Source organism: Heterocephalus glaber, unplaced genomic scaffold (genome assembly GCF_053883595.1).
Source record: "Heterocephalus glaber isolate CG9 unplaced genomic scaffold, H.glaber_assembly_v1.0 deba00001673, whole genome shotgun sequence".
Taxonomy (NCBI): domain Eukaryota; kingdom Metazoa; phylum Chordata; class Mammalia; order Rodentia; family Bathyergidae; genus Heterocephalus; species Heterocephalus glaber.
The window spans coordinates 2,163,674-2,184,779 of record NW_028258410.1 but is presented as its reverse complement, the minus strand read 5'-3'; the positions used below and the strand labels follow the sequence as shown (position 1 = coordinate 2,184,779).

At 37.4% G+C, this 21,106-nt stretch overlaps 1 protein-coding gene across 1 annotated transcript; it reads right to left on the bottom strand.

Annotated features, from left to right (window-relative positions):
• Window positions 1–2,846: 2,846 nt before the first annotated feature.
• LOC147822082 (olfactory receptor 14A16-like) lies at window positions 2,847–3,863 on the bottom strand. The gene has a single exon (XM_087197922.1). It carries the CDS (start codon window positions 3,861–3,863, stop codon window positions 2,847–2,849), a length of 1,017 nt encoding a protein of 338 aa, XP_087054048.1.
• Between the last annotated feature and the right edge of the window lie 17,243 nt (window positions 3,864–21,106).

The window sequence follows — 21,106 nt, the reverse complement described above, 5'->3', positions numbered from 1 at the left end:
ATGCTGAGAAATGGAAAAAATGGAAATAAAGTCTTTGTAAATAGGGAAGGGTGGAGGGGGTGAAGGGAGGGCTAGGAATGGGGAAAAAATAAGAACCAAGATGCATTATGTAAAGATACAATTCCCAATGAGAAATGTAATTGTGTTGTGTACCTAAAATTTACCAATAAAAGAATTTAACATAAAAAAGGAAAAATCATATGGTAAAAAAAAAATCTTGAGCATAAGGTACCTCCTGTTACTTCCCACTTCCCTGAAGGTAGTTAGCAATATTATAAAGGGCCGGGGATTAAGCTCAGTGGTTCCACTGCCTGCTGCACAAGTGCAAAAACTCTAGTTCCATCCCCAGTACCAAAAAAACAAACAAACATCTATCAAAAAATATTATTAAAATATTTTGAAGTGAAAAGTGCCAAGTTTAGGCCATTGGCTGCATAAGATATGAGTTATTTTGGCAGAATATCCCCTATTAAAACAAGGGGTGAAAGAATTTTTAGACCACAACTTAAAGGAGTATCTGTGTAATATGAGAAATTTGGGCACCCATAGTAACTGATATGAGAGTGTTCAGGAGTCCTAGCCTTGTGTTGGGGTGTCCCCCCAAAAGGATGTGTGTCCCAGAGATTCTCTTGTGGACATGGCCTGGCCATGTCTCAGAAGTTATTTCTGAGAGTTTGGGCAGGTGATTATGCTCAAAATATCTGCAGAAGTCCACAATAGAATGAAGCCCTGTGGGACAGACCCACAGGGGTCTGGGATGAACCCACACTTCCCAGGGGCACCTAGGGTAAGGTAGGGGTGAATCTTAGCAGTGCTGTGTTGGATAATGAAGTGTCCAGTGTTGAGTAAAGGGTTACCAAGGAATGACATATAACCTTATGTGATCGTAAGGAAGAGGGGGAGAAAGAGAGGGAAGAAAGGGGGTGAGTAGTTCATAAAAGGAAGAGGTGAGGGATATTGAGGTCATCCTCTTGAACTCTGCCCTGCATTAGGCACCAGATTTTAGGACAAAAAGGAAAAGAAGCAAGGGTACAAGCTCAACAGGACAGGCTTATTTCATTACAAACCTGAGAGGGACTGCTCTGGCTCTCAAGACCAGACCAACAACTCTCATATTGTTTATAAGGTCTCTATAGGGTCATGAGCAAAAAAATGGGCTCTGTTAAAGGGCATTTCAAGCCAGGGAAAACATTTTCCCCAGTGGTTCATCAGAAAAAAGACTAACATCTAGAGGACATAAAGAATTAAAAAAAAAAAAAATCAGCCCAACGAAATTTAAAGACCTAATCCAAAAATGGCCACATGAGATGACACACACTTCTCAGATGAAGTATAAACTGCAAAGAAAGGCATGAAAAAATGTTCAACATCACTGGTCATTTAAGAGATGCAAATTTAAAAAACTGTGAGATTACACCTCGGTCCAGAAAGAATGGCCCTTATCAAGAAATCAACCAATAACAAATACGTGTGGGTCTGTGGATAAAAAGGAACCCTTCTACAATGTTGGTGGAAGGGTAGACTGGTGCAAGCACTATGGAAATCAGTGAGGAGATACTGAACAAAACTAGGATTAGCGATCCCATTGTACCTACCTATTCCACTTCTAGGGATATTCTCAAAAGAGTTAAAAGCACCAAACCACAGCAATATATGCACACCCCTGTTTATGACAGGGGTGACAGTTTGTAATAGCTAAATCCTGGGGAAAAAACACAAATGCCCATCAACTGATCAATGCATACAAAGGATTTTTTATATAATGGACTACTATTCAGGTATAAATAAGAATAACCTTGAGGCATTTCCTAGGTAGATGGATGCATACTCTTAAATGAAATAAATTGAACACATATGTGTATCACATTTTCTGTCTGCTGTGAAAAACTGAAAAAGTAAATAAGGACTAAAAAGAATCACATTGGGAAATTGAAAGAAACTGTTCAAAATTATACCAACTTTGAGATATTTTACTAATTAACAAAAGGTTTAAGTATAGTATTATTAGAAAATAAGCTAGAGATGGATTAGCAATTAAAAATATATTCTCTTAACATCATGATGCAAAAGGTATTTACCATTTTTCTCTAATAATTCCTGTTATGTAGAATTAATTTTCATAGAATAACTTTTTTATTAATACCTACTATTAAATTAAAATAAAAAGAATTAAAATAAAATCTAATTGGTCACAAAGGGGGAAAATAGAAAGAGGAAGGCTACATTTGACATAAAAACCCCAAAGTTTAAAGAATGATAAAAAGACAGTGGAGACAAGATCAAAACAAATGGAATATAAAACAGGTTAAAAACTCTTTGGGAATTCTGGGTTTTGAGTTTGTCACATGGAAGGAAAAGCCTTGCAGTTGAGACCTCTTTGAATCTGGACTTCAGCCTGACCACCATCATGGCTGCCTCTGGACCTTGCAGTTCTCAGGCCTCTCAGGGCTGTTCTAACCTCCAGCAGAAGTAAGTCATTAGCATAGATAGCAGGAACCTTTGAACCCAAGTAATGAGATCTATGTAACTGCACTGTAACTACAGATACTTTGATATGAAATGTATTTCCCACATTGAGAATAAAATATGTTGTCATTCTGACTGCCAAAAAATATTGTGAGTTCTCATTATATTTTCAAATGTTGTTGGAGAACATAAATCATCCAGAATTTGATGTAAATTCCCATGATACAAAGTCAATAGTGAAAAGAGAGCCACTGAATTGAAAATTTCCAACAGGGAAGATTAAACATTGACCTAGTCCTTCATTATACACTGAACGAGAAAAATTTTTGGAGTAGCAAAAGGGAATAGAACTGTTATGAGCAACCAAATGACTACCATAGTTAAATTTTACATCTATATATTAAAATGAAAATCTTAGACATTTCCCCAGTTATCACATTCCTCAAGGCAGCCTGAAGCTCCTGGTTTCTCAGGCTGTAGATAACAGGGTTCACCACAGGGGGAAGCACTGTGTAAAGCAGTGATGTCAATGATTTCAGTGAAGCCGGTAAAATAATAAAACTTTCAGCTGCATATGTAACAGAGCCAGAACAGAGGAAAAATGTCACTACAGTGACGTGAGCCAGGCAGGTAGAAAGAGTTTTCACTCTGCCCTTTGAAGATGGGATTTTCAGTACAGCAAAAAAAATGTGAACATAAGACACAAGCATCGAAATAAAACACATGAAAACAGCCACACAGCTAGCAATGATCAACCCATGCTCCAGCAAAGGCTCTCCATTACAGGCGAGTTTGAGAAGTGTTGGGATCTCACAGAAGAACTGGCTCACCTTGTTGGCCTCACAGAAACCAACAGAGAATGTACCTGCCATGTGCAGGACCCCATAGATGCATCCCCCAAGCCAGGAGGCTGTCACCATCTGCACACAAGTGTCCCTGTTCATGAGAGCCTCATAGTGCAGTGGGTAGCAAATGGCAGCATAGTGGTCATAGGACATCACTAAAAGGAGCACAATCTCTGTGCCTGCAAGGACAAACAGAAAGAAAACCTGCAAGGCACAGCCCAGGAAGGAGATAGAATAGATGTCGGTTAGAGAGTTCATGAGGGACTTAGGGACAGTGACCGAGATGTAGCAGATATCAATGAAGGACAGGTTCTTCAGGAAGAAGTACAAAGGAGACTGGAGATGATGGTCAGCAGTGGTGAGGACCATGATGAGGAGGTTTTCCATCAGGGCTGCCAGGTAAATCAGGGAGAAGAGCATGGCATACACCTTCTGGAGCATTGAGTTATCAGAGAATCCTGTCAGCAAGAACTCTGTAAAATTCCTTATGTTGGATAATTTCTTAGCCCTGCTGCTTCTTCTCAGTAGGAATAGATAGCACTGGTTTCTCATTCACAGAAAGTATCCTAATTATATTTTCTAGTCATACTGATTTAACTCAGCTTGGTTCTGTTAAAGTTAGAGGTCATCAGAATACTATTGAAAAATCACAACATAGCTCTCCATCTTATGATTCTTACACAGAACAACGAGAACTATGCTTGATGTGAAAGACAAGAGGAGTGGACAAAAATGAAATGAAATGAAGTGTGTTGGTTTCTCAGGAATAGAACATGTTCTGGCATCCTTCTTGCCTTAGATCATCTAGCTGGTAACTGTAATGTTGAGGATGGAACTTATAACTTAGCTAACATATTTCATAGGAGTAGAAGGTACATATAGCAAAAATATGTCTATTTTGTCAGACCTTTGTAGGAGTCATTAAAAAAATATTTTGAAAAATAACAATGGGTAGTGTGGTTTTGTCGAGTGAAGTTGAAAATATGAAGCCACAGGCGGAAAGTTTGAGGAGGTGCAAGAACAAAGTTCTCATGGGGATGATAAAGGTCTTGGCTGACATTAGATGGAAATATTTGAGCAGGATGTAATAGGGTGTCCAGATTGTGCTTTCCTGGGTAGTTCACTGGAGGTGTGGGGCACACCTACTCTTCTAGCAGCATGACAGCTCGCATCTTCTATAAATAAAATTATCACTCAATAATGATTGCAGGCTCCTGCCTCAATTTCACATTTTTAGTTTTTTGTCTAATCCCTGTGCTCTACCTCTAATTTTAAAATAACCATGGGTGATTTAGACTCACAGTAATACCCAGGAGCACCAGAACATCCTCTAGTCCTCTTTCCTCTTGCAACATATTAATTGCAGCAAATATCACCAGCTCTCTCAGCTGATGGATAGGACATCACTAGCATTCCTTCTTTCTGAGGTATCAGAGCAAAGACCTTTAAATAATTTACCCATTTAAGTCATCCAATTTTGCAGGGAATTTTTCCTCACAATTTATTAAACATGGTAGTCAGGACAAAATGATATTGTAATATCCTAATAAGCGTACAGGGTCAGACACTCCTCTTATGTCCCTCAACTACCTGTTTCCATAGAAATGGGTAAGAAAAAGCTCTTCAGAATCTATCCTCAAAGGTCAAGATCATCCCAGAATAGCTTTGTATTCCACAGTCAATGCTACTTTATTCCTTGTACAATTCCTGTGTGATTTAAATTGCAGACTTCCTTAGCAATTTTGGCACTGGTCCAATGCTAATGTATATTTATCATTGCATAGGTGAAGTGGCAATTAAGTGGGAGAAATGGTAAAGGGTACTGCTGAAACCATGTCCTCTGAGAATCCAGGAGACAACCTTAAACGTCTAGATGCAAGATGACTCAGAAGGGTGATATATATATTAAAATTTTTGGAATATTTAAAATTTTAAAATATACATTGCTGGGGGTTTTACAATAGCTTTTTAAATAGTAGGTAAAATATTTGCATTCAAATAGAATTCAGTGACACACATTAAACCACACATGTTGTATTTTTTATATTCCATTACTTCTGCTATTTTTAAATTTTTTGTCAGTAGTATCTATAGAAATGTTATCCAAAGAAAATACCAAAATATACAGGACACCTAACTTTAAGAGAATCTTACCTGTACAAACTTACGCAAATTTTTCTTCTCAGATGTATAATACATTTTGGTATTCTTTAAAAATATTTTATTTATTCCTTCACATATTGATGGAAATTTAGAATGAGTACACATTTTAGTTATTGTGAACAGTGCTGCATTTGAAAAATCAACCCAAATATCTCATTGTGTCCTTGCATTCTGCACCTTTATATACAGACTCAGGAGTTTGGAGGCAGGAAGTAGATTGGAGAAATTTTTGAAGGAGGGATCCTAAATACTAGAGGGAAAAGGAGGAAGCTGGGTCTCCAAAAGCCACAAAGTGCCAGCTTTTGACAACTGACCACTGCTGAGAAAAATAAGAGAGGACATGTGCTCTAGGCTTCCAGTTGGCCCATGATAAGTTCTTCAGAAAGCACAGAGTACCCACTTCTGAAGCCTAAGCCATGCCAAGGAGTGATGAGCTATTGAATACAGTGGCACCTCAGTTCATAAACTTAATTTGGTCTACAATTCTTATTGCTTACTGAATTGGTCATGAACTGAAGCAAATTTTCCCATAAGGTTAAATGTAAATAGTTAATCCATTCTGAATCATATGTATTTTTAACCATAAAAATACAAAACACATTACAACACAGTATAAAGAGAGGGAACACTCTCCTTGTTTGTGGCAGCTTCTGGCATGGAGGGCCAGAAGATGGTTGGGAAGGAGGGTATTGTTTGGAGAGAGAGTTCCCCTCCATAAGGGCATTGGGGAGATGTCCTTCAGGGGTTTACTTTCTTCTTTGTCTCTTAGCTGCAGGGTCAAATTTGAAGATAAATCTTTCTAATGTCACTTGTTTTTTTCTGTGCTGAATAATCTTCCTGAAATAAGATACTATATTATCATTTATCAGATTCAATACTGTTTATTATAGTTATGTTGTTCTGGTGCTTCTTAAAGAAACCTTGGGACACTTTCCATTTTTCCATAATGGATTTTATCAAATAGCTGCAAACCTCCTCCCTGTCTTCCTTATTCTTACTGGAATGCTGCTCAACAAAGGCCTCCTGTGGCTCATTCTGGAGTTCAGCAGGTTTTTGCATCATCAGCTCCTCCTTATGGTCTGCTACAAGCTCCTCCATATCTACACAATTGACATCCAGACCCAAACTCCTGCCCAGGGTCACAATCTCCTCCACTACCTCTGCTTCAGACCCTTCAAAGTCACCTTTGGTGACACATTCTGACCACAGTTTCCTTCCAGTCTCAGTTTAAGGTCCAGTAAGTGACATCTTCTCAGACTTTGTCAATGAAGTTCATGCAGTGGAGGACATTGAAGTGCTTCTTCCAGAACCCTTTCAGAGTCAAGGATGTCTCTTCAGTGATATTAAGACACCTGGTGAAGAGAACCTTCATGTACAGCTCCTTGAAGTTGCTGATGACTTGCTGGTCCATGGGCTACAGAAGAAGTGTTGTGTTGGGAGTGAAGAACCTGAACTTAATGAAGTCATACTCAGCACCCATGTCACTCACCAAGGCTGGAGGTGTTCTGGCACATTGTCCATCAGAAGAAGGAACTTGCAGGTAGTTGCCAGAAAGGTATTTCTTAATGGTTGGTGTGAACACCTCCTGCAACCATTCCATGAACAACAGCCTTGTGCTCCAAGCTTTCCAGTTGCCCTGTACCAGACAGGCAGTCTGGGCTTGTACACATACCGTTCCTTGAATACTGAGGGATCTGGGACTGGGACATTAGCAATGGCTTAATCTCCAGATCATTGCTTGTGATCACACAAAGCAAAAGGCTCAATCTGTCCTTTGTGGAGTGGGCTTGTGCCAGGCAAGGCCTCACCGTGCTGTATGATATAGGTTCTGTTTAGCATCCTCTTTCAGAAGAGCCCTGTTACATTGCACTTGAGCACTTGTTAAGTGACATATCCTTCTGTCTTCATGAATTCTGTGAATCCTTACTTGTAGGCTTCTGCAGTGGGCTTGTCAGAACTGGAAGCCTCACTTTCAGGCTGCTGTACCACTTAACGCAGCACAGAGGAGGAGGCTTCCAGGCCACTATACAACCAGCCCAAGAAAAGAGGAGGTGAGCTACATTCAATATAGATGAGGAGGCTTATGGGATGCTGTACCACTGGCCCTACTGCAGAGGAGGTGAGCTTCCCCCAGCACTAAGGAGGTGAAGCTGTGCAGGTGCCAGCAGCATACACTCCTTACCACTGTCAAAATGAGAAGACACAAAAATAAGTCTCAAAACCAGACTTCCAGATGACCTAAAACAACCCCAAAGGGAAATGAGAAGGAACACTCTGAATACTCTACCACCTGGACACCCTGAAGTGGCAACAAAAGAGGATCTGGAAAAAATGAAATCAGAAATAATTTCTCATATAATAGCAGAGACTGGGCTCATAGTGCAAGACATGATGAATAAATTTAGACAGAACACACATAAAAAAACTAGAGAAGTTGAGAAACATGATGGAATCCCAACATAGGAAACAAATGGAATCCAAAAAACAGATGCAAATTGACTTCCAGGAGATTAGGAACTTCATTGAAAATTTATGCAGCAGAAAGAGCCAATGTGAGGATATAATTTCAGATATAGAAGATAAGATTGCAATTAGTGACCAGGGAAAGAAAAATTTCTTTAAAATTATAAGCAGTCATGAGAAATAAATCAAGCACCTGTTAGACAATGCAAAGAAGAATAACATAAGACTGATCAGAGTCAATGAAGAAACAGGAGAGAGTAAAGATGATATAAAAAATTGTTCAGAGAAGAGATGACAGAAAACGTTCCAAGCAGGGCAAAAGAACTTAGCATACAGATAAATGAGGCATACAGGACTCCAACTAGCCTTGATAAAAAAATTCTACACATAGACATATAATAGTTAAGATTCCATAAACCCAAGAGAAGAACAGAATTCTATAAGCAGTTAGAGAAAAGAAAAATCACATACAAAGGAAAGCCCATCAGTGTCACAACGGACTTCTCAATGCAAACCCTTAAGGCAAGAAGAGCATGGAGTGATATATTTCAAGCCCTAAAGAAAAAGTCTCCAACCCAGATTGATGTACCCTACAAAACTACCTTTCAAAATTGATGGAGAAATAAGATACTTTCATGACAAAGAGCTCCTGAGAAAGTTCATGAATACAAAACTAGTACTACAAAAATTTTAGACAATATCCTAGGAAAAGAAAATGAGGATCATAAACCCAGGAAGCCCAGCTAAATGAATCCATCAGGTATAACAAGCAATTAAATGCAAAGGGGGAGAATCCAACAAAGAGAAAAGGTCATGAAAATAAGTTAATACATATCAGTTATAATCGTCAATGATAATGATCTCAATTCACCAATTAAAATAAATAAACTGGCAGAATGGGTCAAGAAGCTTGATTCAACAATATGCTGCATACAAGAAACACACCTAATTCCAAAAGAAAGTCATAAATTGAAAGTTAAAGGGTGGAAAACCCTATGTGAAAGGAACCACAAGAAATCAGGAGTAGCTATCCTGTTGCAGATCAAGTGAATTTCAAACCCACACTGATTAAGAGAGACAATGAAGGACACCACATCCTTGTAAAGGGAACAATACAAGAGGAAATGATGACAATTGTAAATATATATGTACCAAACTCTAGTGCACCCAACTATATAAAACAAATGCTAATGGACAAGAAAAATCATATAAGCACTAATATACAATAGTAGTGGGGGACCTCAATACCCCACTGTCACAAATAGATCAACTAGAAAAAAAATAAGCAACAAAATACTAGAACTCAGTCAAACTCTTGAAAACATGAACTTACCAGATGTTTACAGAGTGTTCCACCCCACAAAATCAGAATACACATTTTTTTCAGCTGAGCACGGGTCATTCTCCAAAATAGACTGCATCCTCACTCAGAGAACATGTTTAAGTAGGTGCAAAGGAACTGAACTTATCCCCTATATATTATCAGACCTTAGTATGATGAAATTGGAGATCAATAGCAAAAGAAACCATAAAAATTTCATAAGCACATGGAAATTGAACATACTTCTGAATAACCAATGGGTCACAGAGGAAAGTAAAGAAGCAATCTCACAGTTCCTACAAATAAATGAAAATGTCAATACAACATATCAAACTCTATGGGAAACAATGAAAGCAGTCTCATGAGGTAAATTCATAGCAGTGAATACCAATATTAGGAAAACAGAGTGAGCCCAAATAACCTGATGCTGAACTTCAAGCTTCTAGAAAAAGCAGACCAAGACAAATGCAAAGCTCATACAAGGGAGGAAATTATAAAGATCAAAGCAGAAATCAATGCAATGGAGACTAAGAGAATGATACAAAAATTCAATGAAGCCAAGAGTCTGTTCTTTGAAAGAACAAGCAAAACTGACAACCCTTATCCAAAAAAAAAGGCCCAAATCCATACAATTAGGAATGAAAAGGATGAAATTACAACAGACTCAGCAGAAATCCAGAGAATTATCAATAACTAATTCATGAAGTTATAAGTCAATAAGATGGAAACCACAGAAGAAATGGAGTGACTCCTAGATATGTATGAATTACAAAAGCTTAACAAAAAAGACCTAAAACTTCTAAACAACCAAATATCATCAATGAAATTGAAAATATAATTAAAAACTTAGGAAGTAAGAAAAATCTGGGTCCTGATGTCTTCACTACTGAATTCTACAAGACGTTTAGAGAGAAATCAGTGCCACAACTGTTTAAAATCTTCAATGAAATTGAAAGGGAAGTAATACTCCCAAATTAATTAATGGAAGCAAGCATCACCTTGATCCCCAAATCAGAGAGAGACCCAAATGTAAAAGAGAACTATAGGCTAACCTCACTAATGAACATAAATGCAAATATCATTAAGAAGATAGTGGGAAATAGAATGCAGAAAATAATCAAGGAGATCATATTCCCTGACCAAGTGGGATTCATGCAAGGGATGCAGGGATGGTTCAACTTATGCAAATCAGTAAATGTAAACACTATATTAATAGAGCCAAGGACAAAATCCATATGATCATCTCAATATATACAGAAAAAGCATTTGACAAAATCCAACATACATTTATGATTAAAAACCTTACAAAACATTGGAATAGACAGGCTCTACCTGAATATGATAAAAACCATTTATGAAAAACCAACAACCAGTATCATACTAAATGGTCAAAAAATGAAATCCTTCACACTAAAATCAGGAAAAAGACAAGAATTTCCACTATCACCACACCTGTTCAATATAGTTTTGGAAACATTAGCCACAGCAATTAGACAGGATAAAGAAATAAAAGGAATAAAGATAGGAAATAAAGAAGTCAAATTTTCATTATTTGCAGATGACATGATACTCTTTATAGAAGAACCCAAGAACTCCACCAAAAGTCTTCTAGACTTAATAACCAAATTCGGTAGAGTAGCTGGATACAAGGTCAACACAGAAAAATCAATAGCTTTCCTCTACACAAACAACAGAATCACTGAAAGAGAAATAAGGCAAACAATTCCTTTCACAATAGCATCCAAATAACTGAAATACACAGGGATCAACCTATCAAAAGAAATAAAAAATCTCTTCTCTGAAAACTATAGCACTCTTAAAAGGAGATTGAAGAGGATATCAGAAAATGGAAAGACATCCTTTGCTCCTAGGTAGGAAGAATCAACATAGTGAAAATGGCCATTCTTCCAAAACTCCTTTATAGATTTAATGCAGTCCCAATTGAAATCACAGCAGCATACTTCTCAAACCTTGAGAAAACAATGCAAAAATTCATCTGGAACAAGAGACCTAGAATAGCAAAACCAATTCTAGGCAACAGAGACATGGCAGGAGGTATTACAGCCCCCAACTTGAAACTATACTACAAAGCTACTGTGATAAAAACAGCATGGTACTGGCAAAGAAACATTTGAGGACCAGTGAAACACATTAGAAGGTGCAGAAACAACTCCAGACACACTTAGCCACCTCATCTTTGACAAAGAGCCAAACACCCTCACTGGAGGAAAGATAGTCTCTTTATTAAATGGTGCTGGAAAAATTGAGTTTCAATTGGCCAAAGATTAAAACTAGAACTATATCTCTCACCTTGCACTAAACTAAAGTTGAAATGGATTAAAGATTAAAGATAAATATTAAATCAGACACGCTGAACAGGCTGGATCAGACATTAGGTAGAACTCTTGAAGACATTGTTGGAGCAAAAGATTTTATGAACAAAATCTCAGTTGCACTTCAGCTAGAACAAACAATCAAAAAGTAGAATATCTTCTTATTAAAAAGCTTCTGCATAGCAAGAGAAACCATCAACAATATGAAGAGACAAACTACAATTTGGGAAAAATTTTTCCTCAAAGTCTACTATCTAGAATCTATAAAAAACTTTAAAAAATCAGACCTCTGAAATTTAAAGACTCAATCCAAAAATGGGCATCTGAAATTAACAGATATTTCTCAGGCAAAGAAGTAGAAATAGCAAAAAAAATACGATAAGATGTATAATGTCACTGGTCATTCGAGGGATGTGAATGAAAACAATGCTGAGATTCCACATTGGCCCAGAAAGAATGCCTGCTATCCTAAAATCAGCCAATAACAAATGTTGGTGGGGCTGTGGGGAAAGAGGAACACGGCTCCACTGCTGGTGGGAGTGTAGACTGGTGCAACCACTGTGGAAATCCATATGGAGACACCTCAAAAACTAGGAAGGGAAGTCCCATTTGACCCAGATAGTCCCCTGCTGAGTATCTTCCCCAAAGAATTAAAACACTCATACCACAATGATATATGTATATCCATGTTTGTAGAAGCACAATTTGTAATAGGGAAAACCTAGAGGCAGCCCAGTTGCCCATCACCTGGAAACTGGATCATGAGAATGTGGTTTTTGTAAATAAAAGGGAATACTATTGGGCTATAAAAAATAAGAAATTATAGCCATTTATAGCTAAATGTATGCACATTGAGGTGATACTCTTAAGTGAAATAAATACGACATATGTAAATACCAAATAGTTTATCTTGTGTGAGAAACTGAAAGTGTAAATAAGGACTAAAAGGTATAATAGACAATGTGAAATAGGAAAACAAGTGGCAAAGGGGAAGGGGAAGTGGTAGGGGTAAGGGAAAGGAAAGAAGTGAATCAAATTAGTATGAGAAAATGGAAAAATGGAAATAAAGTCTTTGTAAATAATAAGGGATGGAGGGGTTGAAGGGAAGGCAGGGGATTGGGGAAAAAATAAGAACCAAGATATATTATGTAAAGGTAGAAATTTACAATGGTGTATAGCATTATATTATATACCTGAAATGTACCAATAAAATTTAATTTAAATAAAAAGACCTGGAAGCCTCACCATGTCTTATCACACCCTGGATGCCACTTCTCTTGTGGAATGTATTAAACCACCCTCTACTTGCTTAAATTCATCACTTGTTGCTCTGGTAGAGGATTTTCTTGCAGTAAATCACTGTGCATTCTCCTGGCTTTTTCACAGATAACAGGTCCATTAATGCTATCACCTGCAAGCAATTTTTCATTCATCCATGCTAACAAAAGTTTTTCCACCTCTTCCAGCATTTGTGTCCTCTGCTTGGTTGACATCTTTACACCTTTTGCCACATCAGCTCCTTTGGTGGCATCTTTATTCTTCAAAATAGTAAAGATGCTGATTTTGCCATCTTGTACTCTAAGGCCATACTAGTCACAGGATACCATTCTCACAATTTCCTACAATTTCCTTCTTTGATTCTATGGTTATTTTCTTCAAAACCTTCAAACCTTTCTTTGTGCATTCTTGTCACCTTCATTACTGCTCTACACTTTCTTTTTATCATCAATTTCTCTGCAATTTCTTTGGAGCCATGCTGGATTGAATAATACTGTACAATATTCTACATGCTAAAAAGTGCACAAAAATCTTTGCACCAAGTGTTCACAGGTCTGGTTGTGACCACAGTCTTGAATAGAGGAAGCCACAACCACGTGTCTGTGAGAAGAAAGATGGTGGAACAAAATTTTTCATGCATAGAAATGTTTATGAACCAAGGTGTTACTGTATCCCAAAGAGCCAAAAGTGACTACTTGATTGAATTATAATTAATCCTAATCTCATTCACATTGTGGTTTTGACGCCCTGGTAGGCTTTGGGCACCATGACAGTTCTCCAAAGTGCCATATAGTAACAAAAACTCCCACTTCAACAAAAAGGAAAGTTCTCCTTGATTGGAGTGAATTGCCACTCCATTTCAAAAAGATTCTCCCTCCACTTACCAACCGTACATCACCCCTGGCACTTGAATTCTTCCGGGCTGTGTGTCCCTCTTAGATCATAGATCTAGACAGTCACACTGCCCAACAATAGTGGAATTGCTGGACCATGTGGTAGATCAATGTTTAGCTATGTATTTCAGTAAATGAACACTGCTCTCTACCATGGCTACACCATTTACGTCCCAACCAACAATACAAAAGGAATAGTTTTTCATACCTCACAAGAATTTGGTCTTTTTTCATTATTTTTATTTTTTAATGAGAAATTTCCAATCTAATATATGTAGGACATATCTCATGTCTTTTTGTAGTGAATAAAGATATAAGTATCCTTCCATGTACTTTATTTCCAGTGGTATATTTCCTGTAGAGAAATACCCATGCATGTCCTTTGCCTGTTTTTAATCAGGTATCTATGTTCTTTTTTATTGTATCTTATAACCCAGTAAATCAAAACATTATACAAGTGACTTGTTATTCTTATCTCTAATTCCATGAGTTGCATTTTCACTAGGTTCATAGCATCTTGATATATATATATATATATATATATATATATATATATACACATACATATATATTTGTATATATATGTATGTATATATATACACAGGGTATAGAGGCAGAAGTTTCTTGCCCTTCACAATTCGCTGTGTTATATTGGAAGTAGTCCAGTCAGCTAAGTTCACTTCCAGCCAATGTCAATTTGGCTCAACTAAATTCTTCCCTTCTGAATTAAATATGTGTTCTCTTTATCAAAGACTTTCTTATGCTTTCATTTTCATTCCACAGTCTGGCCTGCTAGACACTAGTTATCAGCAGGTGTTCCAAGGACTGCTGAGCTTAACCCCTTCCCATGATTGTAACAAATAAAGAGTGGATATTCTGGGAGACCTTTGTCTTTGCTGCCCAGAGTAACTTAGATAAGCCCAAGACTCAGTTTCTCTCAACACTCTGTCTCTGTGTCTTTATTTTCCACTTTCTAATCTCATGGACATCATACTGGCTCACAGCAGCCCAGGACCAACTGCAAAGGTCTCTGGTAATGTCCCCCTTTCCATTCCCTACATTCATCAGTCATGGTGTTTTTCCACTCTTTTCTTCAAAGGGATTTATAGTTTCTGGTCTTTCATTTTGGCCTTTGGTTCATATTGAATAATTATTGTGCATGGTGTAAGACTAGGACTGAATCACTTTCTTTTGCAATACACTTTGCAGATCTGGCTAACCAAAGATGTTACCCTTTGCCTTCTGGCAGCTAGTATCTCATAATTAGATGGTACATGTCTAAATTACATACATGACATGGATTGTATGCACTCCATTAAAATATGCACCTACTGCTTTTATTATTTTCTATTTACATTTCATTTTTACTTGCTACATAATATCTATACTTATTCAGGGAGGGTAACATTAAATATTGTACAAGAATACATTTTATAATGACATTCTTAATGATTATTATATTCATTAAGTTAAACTTTTCTTTTGTATTGACACCTTCCCAAATCTCTACTGTAGATATTTGGAAATATGCAATGCATTATTTTAACTACACTAACCCTGCTGAGCAATAAAACACAAGCACTTGTTACTATCTCTATGCAACACGTTTCCACTGAGCAACACCACCCTACTGACCCTACTGACCCTACTGCCTAACCCAGCCTTGGTCTCTACTCTCAACTTCTGTGAGTTTGAATTTTTTAGGTTTCCTATATACCTTAGTTACTTTTCTCATTACTGAGACAAAATACACAATCTCTAAAGTTAAAGGAGGAAAGGTTTATTTTGTCTCACACTTTGTAGAGGTATCAATCCATAATTGGCTGGCTCCAAGGCAGGGTGCCATGGCAGACAGGCAGAGTGAGGAGAAGAAACTGGCCATGATATGACAGCCAGAAAGCAACAGAAGCAGCAAGCAGGAAGCTTACTTTTCCCTTTTATTCCATACAGGTTACAAACCTGTTGGGTGGTACCACCCACATCAAGGTTGTGGGTTCTATTTTCAGTAAATCCATTCAGCCACACCCAGAACTATGATAATTCCAATCAGTGAAATAACAGTACCACACACCCTCAATCCCAGTATCACGCCCTTAATCCACATTCACACATCTTTGTTCCAGCCACATCTGAAAAGCCCCAACCATCATCACATCAGACTTAAAACACAAGAATGAGATCATTAAATATTTGTTTTTCTGTGAATAGTGTTCTGATGGTGAAAGATGCAGTCAATATTTAAATTAACTAAGAAACATTACAGTAAAAGACATATTACTAAGAATAATGAAATAAGTGTGCTCAAAGCAAGAGTGAGTAGTAGTGACTTTTTGTAGTTTGAGGTGTGATTCATGGCAATGTGTATTTTACTGTAATAAAATTATAAAATTTAAATGTTTACCATATTTTATGATTACCCTGTCATTGATCAAAGGCCAATGGAAATTTCTGTCAAGTGAAAACTTTCCAGTGTGTTGTAAACCTCCCTATTCACTAACTCTGGCATGATGAGACTTTTCTGTCTCCCAAAGTCAAAATGATCACGAAAGGTAAATATTTTATTTGACTTGGGATAATAAGGAAGCCATGACAGCATAATTAAAGACACTCAGGAAAGAGCACTTCCAGAACTGCTACTGGAAGAGGCAAGAATGCTGGGATAATTGTCCAAAGTAAGAGGGAGTATTTTGAAGGGGATCCATGGCAATGTATCTTTCCTATAATTTTTTAATTTAAACACTTACTGCATTTTGTTATCACATCTCATATATCACATCACTTTGTCTTTTTCTATTTCTCAATTGATGAACATCTAGGTTAATTCTGTCTTTCTATTGTGAATAGTACAGTAGTAAAAATGGGAATGTAGACATATTTTGACATGTTAATTTTATTTACATTAATACTCAGTAACACAATTGCTAGATCACAGAATATTTCTACATTTTTAAGAAACTTATATACTCTTTTCCATAATTCCTATAGAAATTTACATTTACACCTGGATTGCCTAAGAGCTCTACTGTCTCTACAGCCTCATCAGCATTTAGTTGTGCCTTTTTTGTAATAGCTGTTACATCTGAAGTGAGGTGATAGTTCATTGTGATTTTTACTAGCATTTCTTTGATAATTATTTTGAACAATTTTTCATACTTTTTAGACATTTTGCTTATTTTTAGAAATTTATACTCACTTGTTTAGCCTCTGTTATGATTATTTGTCCTTTTGCCTTTGAATTATTTGAGTCCCTTCAAAATTTTAGATATTACTGTCTCTTCAAACTTATAGTTCACAAATAATTTCTTCCAAACTGTAAACTCTCTTGAATGTGTGAATTTTCATCATTGTTGCTTTTTTTTGTCTGGTTTTTGATGTTATATCTAAAAACTCATTGGTCAGACCAATAGCATAAAGCATTTGCCCTATTTTCTTCAAGTAGTTACATGTTTTTGAGTCTTGAACATAAATATTTAGTACAATTTGTTGATTTTTGTGTATGGTGAGCAGCAAAGCCTTACTTTTCCTCTTCTGAATGTGAACACACAGGTTTCTTATTTCTTTTTCAAGAAATGTTTTCTCTCTATGGTTCTTGGCATTTCTGTTATAATCAGCTGTTTATGGTGCATTGGTTGCTTTGCTGTCATTGCTGAGACAAAATACATGATACAAAAAGTTAAAGGGGAAAAGGTTCAGTTGCTCACAGTTTGTAGAGGTTTTAGTCCATAATAGACTGGCTCCAAGGCAGTGATGGCAAACAGGCATCGCAGAGGAGAAACAACATGGTGCACACAAGGTAGCAAAAGTAAAAAGGGACCTTAACAGCATCTTTCTACTACTTTTATATTATTCAAACTACTTAGAGTGGGTAACACTCACACTCTTAATCCTAGTTTCCTTAGGAACTAATGAATCAATCACACACTCTAGATTTAGCTACCTAGGGAAAGTATGAGACTTTGGGGCAACACCTAAATATAAGCCATAACATGTGGATTTATTTCCAAGTCATCTATCCTGTTCCACTTTTTCTGTCTGTTTTCATGCCAATACTATGCTGTATTAATTAACATGGACTTGGTGTATAATCTGAAGTCAGATGGTCTTTTGTATTAAATCTCACTCTTTTTGCTCCATATCGCTTTGTCTATTTAGAATCTTTTATAGACATTCATGTATTTCTGCCCTGTACTATGTGTTTCTTTGAAGACTAACATTGGAATGTTTAAGGGACTGCATTGAATCTGTAGTTCCATGGCATGCATGTTTTAACACTATTGATTTTACTGATTTACTCTACTGTCAGGTCTTAGACACCCACATGGAGTCTAGATGACCCTCAGGGTAGGGAGTTGAGAGAGGAAGAGGGGTGCTACAGTTTCCACATCTGGATAAGAAAAGCAAAGTATTCTGGCCCTGAAATTTTAGAGCACAGCACAGTAACCCAGTACAATGAGTCTAAGGAAAAGAAAGGAGATATGAGGGATTTAGAGTTTCACTTTTTCCGCAAATGTGTCATTTTTTAAAGAATGAAGTCCGCATTTTCTTGTCTCTAATCCAATTATTTAATCTCTGTAATTCATTTCACTGATTAAATAGTCTAATACCATATTAACTAATAATAATGATGGTGTTAGAGAAAATTATCAATTATCTATTATGTGTGAAAGATTTGTATCATATACAAACTAGCATAAAATGTCAGTTCTAGAAAAATTATTTGTAACATTGTGAATATTAACTATGCATACAATACATACCAATATAAATGTCTATTTGTATCATATATGTAAAGCATAGAATATGAACATATGAGCTTATGCATATATTTCTACAAATTAATGAGAATAAATTAATATTAAAGAGAATAATTAACATGAAATAATTTTTAAAAGAACATTTAATCACATGCAATCATATATTTTATTGGCTTTTGCCAGCTCTATATGATATTTTGTTTGTTTGCTTGTTTGTTTTTAGACAGGTCTCACTATGTAGTTCAGGATGGACTTGAACTCACTATGTATCCCGGCCTTTCCTCAAACTCACAGTGGTCCTGTTGCCAGCCTCCCAAGGGCTGGGATTATAACAACACACCCATGTTGTTCTTTTTTAAAACAAGTTTTTCTTTCTGTTCCCCCCACAAGGAAGCACTATGCTAGTACTCTACTATTTAGCTCTCTATTTCACTTGATGAGCACTAAAAATCCAAAGAACTTGGGCCCTCTGAAAGACTTACAGGGGTGTGGATAGGTAGAGGCTCAAAGCTCACTCCTTCAACAGCAAGGGGGAGACAGAATCCTCAGGAGGGCAAACTTTCAGTGTGAGCCTATGAGCTCCACTGGCTCCCACAAAGGTCTCTGGCCATTATCCAAGTGACAAAACCTGAATGGTCCAGCACATGCTTCCCACGGCACCCTCCAGGGAAAATCAGCAGCCTCAGGAAGACCAGGCCCATGTGAATCAACAAGGAACCTGCCTGGAAGACTCTGTCCAGAAAAAAAGTGTTCCAATTCCAGTGTAGGCCACCAGAGCTGCTCATTGTCAACAGCTTTACCAAAGCTGTGGCACTCAGCCATGGCAGCCTAACTTTCTGCTCTGCTCAGTTTCATTCTCTTAATGGTTTAGGAAACCATGGGTACTACAGGGGCTTTCCATATTGAAAAGATCAACAGCAAAATACAGCCCAAACCAATTGGTAGAATCCTTTGTGTTCCCTGCAAACTTGGAACCTTTTATCTCCACAGCCTGGTCATCTCCTACCCCTGTGTCCAGAACAAGCACCCTTGGTTGTTGTAAAAATGAGGAGAGAGGGTCTTCCCATGAGGAGAAGGACCTTCCTTTGTGGCTGGGTTGATGTCTGCCAATGTCATCCAACATCTCCCAGCTGGCCTCTCCAAATGATGCTGTGTGTTGGATCTGATGGGTAGATTCCAGGCTCTTGTATATGATGAGTAAAGAATTTCTAATGTACAGCTGAAGGTAAAAGAAAAATTAGCCACATTATTGAAAGATAATGGGAAGATGTGCCCAAGGCAGGTGTGAACAGGAATGTAGTATCAGGCAACAGGGAAATGAAAAGCACAGCACAGCATACAGATGAATCAGGTTTTTGAAATTTTAAAGAACACACATGCTAATTTGGGTGCTACTCTTTGTCTCTCTAGATAAGATTGATAGGAATGAATGACAGGTTATCACAAGTGCTTTCAATCAGCATACATGTGCCAGAATTCACTCTGCTTAAATTACATGTATGAGATGCAGTCCATATCTAAGAACCTTTAGTAAGGTTTGTGTGGGGGAAATTATACTGATGGTCAGTGTTAGAAGAAAAATGAAAAGAAGTAGTGGTACAAGTTCAACAGGACAGGCTTATTTCATCACAAACTTGAGAGGGATCACTCTGGCACTAGAGACCAGACCAGCAACTCTAATACAGTCTAGGAGGTATCCATAGGGTCATGGGAATAAAAAATGGGGCCTGTGGAAGGCAAACATCACAATGGGGCTTTCAGAGGAGATAGTTCAATACAAAGGAGTTGTGGCTATCCACTTAAGGACATACAAGGAGTTCCATGCTGTCTGTCAAGAGCAGGGCTGAACAATGTTTGGGAATTATAGGGTGCAGCTGTGCTTGCTGGCCCTTATCAGCCCATGATGATTCACCTGCAGCAGGTATACAAGTACAGCAAGGTAAAGGATTTGAAGTGGTCTCTGCTCAGACTTGTATGGCAGTGGTCTGATTCCTTCATTCTAGACTGTATAGTTAGATAAGGAAAATAGGTGGTGCATTTCTTTCTTAAGGATTTCTTGAGAAATCCTGCTGATTAGGGGTGATGGTGATCATGAGTGTTTTGTTTGAACTGAATAAATAGAACCATACTGATGTGGTCTTTAGCAAATATCCATGAAATGGCTGCCATCCTATTGGTGAGAAATCTTTGAGATAAATTGATTAGCAATGGCAATAATAAATAGGAAGAAAGAGAATAGAAACTACAAAATAAATAATCCAACATAGGGTAGTGGATTTCTATGAATCTGATGAACATTGCAGGGTGAGGGAAGACATTTCCTGTACTGCCAAACCTCTGTGTCTATCCCCTCCAGAGCTGTGGCTACATTAGTATGATGATCTGGAATAAAAACAATGTTGTGTTTAGCATGGCACAAGTGTCCTCTTGGGGAGAATGTGTGCAGGCAATGGATCACAGGCACTTTTATCATTAGTTTCACTGCATCATTACTGGGAGTTTGGCAGGCTCTAGGTAAGAATAAACAAACTTTACCAAGAGATTAAAGCACATATGACCAAAGCATTAACATCTGAATGAAAAAGAAGAT

Bases quoted from the DNA above. Each gene is read 5' to 3' on its own strand.
- LOC147822082 (XM_087197922.1), bottom strand. From the start codon at position 3,863: ATGAGAAACCAGTGCTATCTATTCCTACTGAGAAGAAGCAGCAGGGCT.